Source organism: Limulus polyphemus, unplaced genomic scaffold, assembly GCF_000517525.1.
Source record: "Limulus polyphemus unplaced genomic scaffold, Limulus_polyphemus-2.1.2 Scaffold759, whole genome shotgun sequence".
Classification (NCBI taxonomy): domain Eukaryota; kingdom Metazoa; phylum Arthropoda; class Merostomata; order Xiphosura; family Limulidae; genus Limulus; species Limulus polyphemus.
Window position 1 is genome coordinate 178,022 of NW_013666369.1, and position 5,145 is coordinate 183,166.

At 37.1% G+C, this 5,145-nt stretch overlaps 1 protein-coding gene across 3 annotated transcripts in view; it reads right to left on the reverse strand.

Moving 5' to 3' along the window:
- The window catches only part of LOC106460360 (G-protein coupled receptor 143-like), a 122,788-nt gene that overhangs the window by 21,107 nt on the left and 96,536 nt on the right, over positions 1-5,145 (reverse strand). For all 3 annotated transcript variants that reach the window (XM_022387063.1, XM_022387064.1, XM_022387065.1), the window contains one exon: positions 3,069-3,177. In XM_022387063.1, the coding sequence (XP_022242771.1) occupies positions 3,069-3,177 (109 nt within the window). The remainder of the gene's footprint in view (positions 1-3,068; positions 3,178-5,145) is intronic.

Consider the following 5,145-nt stretch of genomic DNA (forward strand, 5'->3'; position numbering starts at 1 on the left):
GAAATCACTTGGCTTTGAAGCAAAAAACATGTTGATGTCCTCTTTAACATGTTCCACGTTTGCATATGTTTTCCCATTAAGATGGTGTTGCAGCAAACAAAAAAATGGTAACCTGATGGTGCCATATCTGGAAAGGGTTGGGAAGTTCTCCCCCACCCACCATAATCTCCATAATCTTGTGTTGCGTCAAATGTGCCACATGTGGATGTGCATTATCATGGAGAATTCCCAACCAAACTCCATAATCTTGTGTTGCATCAAACGTGCCACATGTGGACATACATTATCTTGGAGAAGATGAACACCTTTCTGATTGATGAGTGAAGGGCGTTTCTGATGAAGGGCTTGATTTAAATGTTCCAGTTGCTGATTATAGATCTCTGCATTGACAGTTCACTGTGGATTGAGGTATTCGAAATGAATTACTCCTTCAATGTCTCACCAGATGCAAAGCATCACTTTCTGCGGATGGAGTCCAAGTTTTGTTTTTTCTAGGACTGAACAATTGTTTTGGGTGTTTAATATTCACACAGAGAATCCATTTTTCATCACCAGCGACAATTCTTTCCAAAAATGGTTCACTTGCATTATGCACCAGAAGAGACGAAGCAATGTTCACATGTTGGAAATGATGATCATCAGAGAGTTTGTGAGGCACCCAAACACCTTCTTTAAGGAGTTTTCCCATATACCTTATATGTTTACATATTGTTTCATGAGAGACATACAATTTCAGGGCCATTTCTCGAGTGTGTTGCCTTGCGTTAGACTCAACAAGCGTCTTCAGATCACCAATATCAATTCCAACACGTCGGCTCCTGCCATCAGAGTTTTTAAGGCTAAAGCCACCTGAACGAAATTTGCTGAACCATTGTTGACCTTTACAAACATTCAAAACATTTCCATAAACTTCTTTGATATTCTTTGTGGCAACAGAGGGATTGTTTCCCTTCTTGTATTCAAATAGCATTACATGCTAAATGTGTGTGTCTCGTCATGTGCCTTCACTATAATGGATTAGTGTATACTAAACTTTACACATTATATAGACTACACTAATGTGATGTTTAGGCAATTCGTTTAACTATTATACGTGATGTATATTTTTGGGGGGTCGTTAATGAAAGTGTTCCAAAATACGACATTTCTTGATGACTTAATATCAAAGCAAGGAGACAAGGGAGAAGATGATGAGGAGGGTTGGTCTACAGAAAAAGGCAAGTCCAGTCCTGGCTGAAAGCATTAACTGCCAGGGCCAAGGAATGAGGTACTGGGGATCAGAAGAGGGGAAGTTTGACATTGAGAGAAGTTCTGAAAGCATCAATGAGATGTGTGCCCAACTGAGAGCAAACTCCATGAAGAACCTGAGGGGGAAGAGACCAGTCTGTGGGTTTAATCCCTTTTGGCTAAGAGACATGATCTACCACCAGGTTCAGAGTCCTCAGCATGTGACAAGCCATGAGATGAATTCGATGGGAATGAGCCCAAAATGGCATGTCCAAAGTGGTTTGGTTTGTTATGAATTTCGCACACAGCTACACGAGGGCTATCTGCACTAGCCGTCCCTAATTTAGCAGTGTAAAACTAGCGGGAAGGCAGCTAGTCATCACCACCCACTGCCAACTCTTGGGTTACTCTTTTACTATCGAATAGTGGGATTGGCTGCAACATTATAATGCCCCCATGGATGAAAGAGTGAGCATGTTTGGTGTGATGAGGATTCAAACTCGCGACCCACAGATTACAAGTCGAGCACCCTAACCACCTGGCCATGCCAGGCCATCCAAAGTGTGGATGCAGAGAGTCCTGGAAAGGTAAAGCCCTTGCTAGGTAATATAAGAAATGATTATGGAATTGTCAGAGTTGACCATTATTAACTGATCCATAAATGTAGGAAGAAATGGAAACATGCCTGATGAAATGTGAGACTTTGAGTATGTTGATGTGGGGTGAATGCTCCTCTGATGCCCACATGCTTGATGTAATGTCATCATTCAGAAATATGCCCCAGCCTGACAGAAAAATGTGTGAAGAGATGGAGATCCAGTTGGGGTGCCAGCAAGGGGATGCCTGATGTATTATTGGCACAATCAAAGAAAGGCATCAAGAAAGGCTTGACAATCCAGCCCAGCCGAGCAGCCTCCCACAGAAGAATGCAGGTATGAGAGAATGACCCCCTTCCAATGGAACCTCAGCCTGAACTGGAAAAATCCAATATGCAAAAATATACTATGGTAATAGTTAATTGACATTAATATTGTTGAGATCTTAACTGGATTGTTGTAGACTCCAGCAAACGTCAAAAAGCTTTAATGATAATTAATAGCACAAACAAATAAAACACTGAAACCCAATTCTTCTTTTGGGTACTATATGTTAGTGTAAGGAGATTTGGTTGATTTTCATTTATTTTTGAAAAAAATGTAGGGAGGTTTGCACCCTTCTAGATCTGTACATACTTATAAAAATTTTAAGCAATAATGTTATTAATTTCTGAAAAAAAAAAGAAGGCTGGTGGTCAGGTCCCCTGGACCCCTCCTCTAGATCCATGGCTGCTTATGCAACATTACAGAATACAGTTATTAATTTTTGGAAAAAAATGGATGGGAAGGGTTCTGGACCCTACCTGTAGATTAAAATCTGCGTATAAAGTTATGCAACTATAAATGGGAAACAATCACTTACTGGCTACTAAAAAGGGATTTTTGTATGGTTTTGTGTATTAACCCCTATCTTGTTTCTGTACTTTTTGGCACTGCCATCCATAAATCACACTTAGTAGCTTTGCAATAAAAAAGGCAAGTCAAGCAAGTTTAGTGGCAATGGGAATTGAACCTAAGACCCTCAAATCACGAAGCACAGTACTTTTACATGTACATTTTTAACCTTGATTAAACCCTACAATACATATATGAGGAAATAATCTTAGTGTGTATATATATATATTCACCATGTTTTCATCAAAAATGTTCATAAAATCTGGTAATGAATGATTGTAAGTACATTGATGAATAAAACACAAACATTATTTTTCAAATCTACATATTCAATGTAAGACTTGTACCTACCAAACATAAAACACTAAGACAATTGAGAAAAACTTCTCTCTCAAGGCACTCATCATCTGTCTCTCTTGCTGTGTAAATCTTCCCAGCAGGCTACTCACCAACTGTATTGCTGTAACATGCCTTTAACACATTAAATATAGAAAATCTGTCTTCTTTTATTAAGCTAGCTAAACATAAATTTCAAAAATATATCAAAGTTGAAAATGAAATACAAAATATTTACATCAAATACAATTCAACAGCATAAAATTTACAATGCTGTTTCAAACCGCAAGACAAATAAATAATTAAATAAGAAAATAAAAATGTGAAAGAACTAAAGTAATCCTATTTTTCACATAATGCTATGATATGCATTTAGAAATGTTATCAATTAATTTATTATATTAATTAATACTAAGTAATGGCAAAGTGAGCACTGTTACTTTGTCAACACACAGAGTTGAGTACATTATGTAAAAATGATTTTGTAGCCTCACAACATTGTTACAGTCTATGCTGCCATGCCAGGCCATAATATAATATTTGGGACAACACGGGACCTATTGGTCCATCTCGGGTGTTCCATCCTCAAAACTAAATTAAAATGATAAAAAAAAACAATAAAATTTTAAACCCACTCCTTTCCATTCATATATATTTCAAGCTTTTTCTTATACTCACTTAAATTTACTGCCTCTACAACATCTGAAGGCAACCCATTCCAAAAGCCAACCACCCTGTTAGTAAAATGAAACTGTCTTAGTTGAGGATGACTCCTAGCTTGCCGAAATTTATATTTGTGTCCCCTAGTCCTACTATTCTCATTGTTAAATATAAAAAAAGATGATACACCAAAATTATCAATTCCCTTTACGATCTTAAACATCTCAATCAGACCCCCCCCCCCAACCTTTCTTTTGTCAAGAGAAAACAATTTGAGATATTTCAACCTTTTGTTGTATGACAACCCCTCCATCCCAGGCACCAATATAGTAACCCTTTTCTGAACCCTTTCCAACAATTCAATGTCTTTCCTAAGGTAAGGAGCCCAAGACTGAACACAATATTCCAAATGTGTCCTAACCAGTGACCTGTACAATGAAAGTATAGCCTCTTTAGATTTGTATTCAATATTTCTATAGCTACAATCTAAAATCCTATTTGCACTACCACTAGCAACAGCACACTGCTTGGATGGTTTTAGAGACTGATCGACTATTACACGAAGACCCCTTTCCTTCATAACACTATTAAGGTTATTCCCATCCCTTTTTGTAAATCAGCAGCATCCTCTTCACAGCTAGCAACACCCAAGACCTTAATATCATCTGCAAATTTAAGTAATTTATTGATTATCCCTTCATCTATGTCACTGATGTATATCAAAAAGAGCAAAGGTCCTCAGACCCATTTGTGACATTAATCCAGTTTGACCGAACTCCATTTGTAACAACCCACTGCTTTCTTCCATCCAACCACTCTTCTATCCAATTTGTTAACTTATCCCCTACACCTAGAGAGCTAATTTTTTTTTTACAAGCCTTTAATGTAGCACTTTGTAAAATGCTTTCTGAAAATCCATATACACCAAATCTACACCCTTACCCCCATTTACATATGCAGTAACCTTTTCTAATAATGTTAAAAGATTTGTAAGGCAAGATTTTCCCTTAGTAAAACCATGTTAATTATCCAATAAAATTCTAAACTTTGTTAAATGACTTTGGAAAGTATCTTTTAACAGACTTTCCAAATTTTTTCCCACAACTGATGTAAGACTAATGGGTCTATAATTACTGGGACAATTTTATCACCTCCCTTGAAAAGAGGAGTTGCATTAGCTAACTTCCAATCCTTTAGTACCTGCCCACTATTCAAAGAATGACAAAAAACTGTAGTAAGTGGCTCATATATCCAATCTTTAACCTCTATCAGAACCCTTGGGGAAGTATTAACTGACCCAGGAGCCTTATCATTTTCTAAACTTCCCAATTTTTTCCTAACCAGCTCAGAATTAATGCAGTCATTTTGTTTGATCTCATTTCCATTTATCAAATAATCAAGATGTGGAATACTGCTTAAATCTTCATTATTG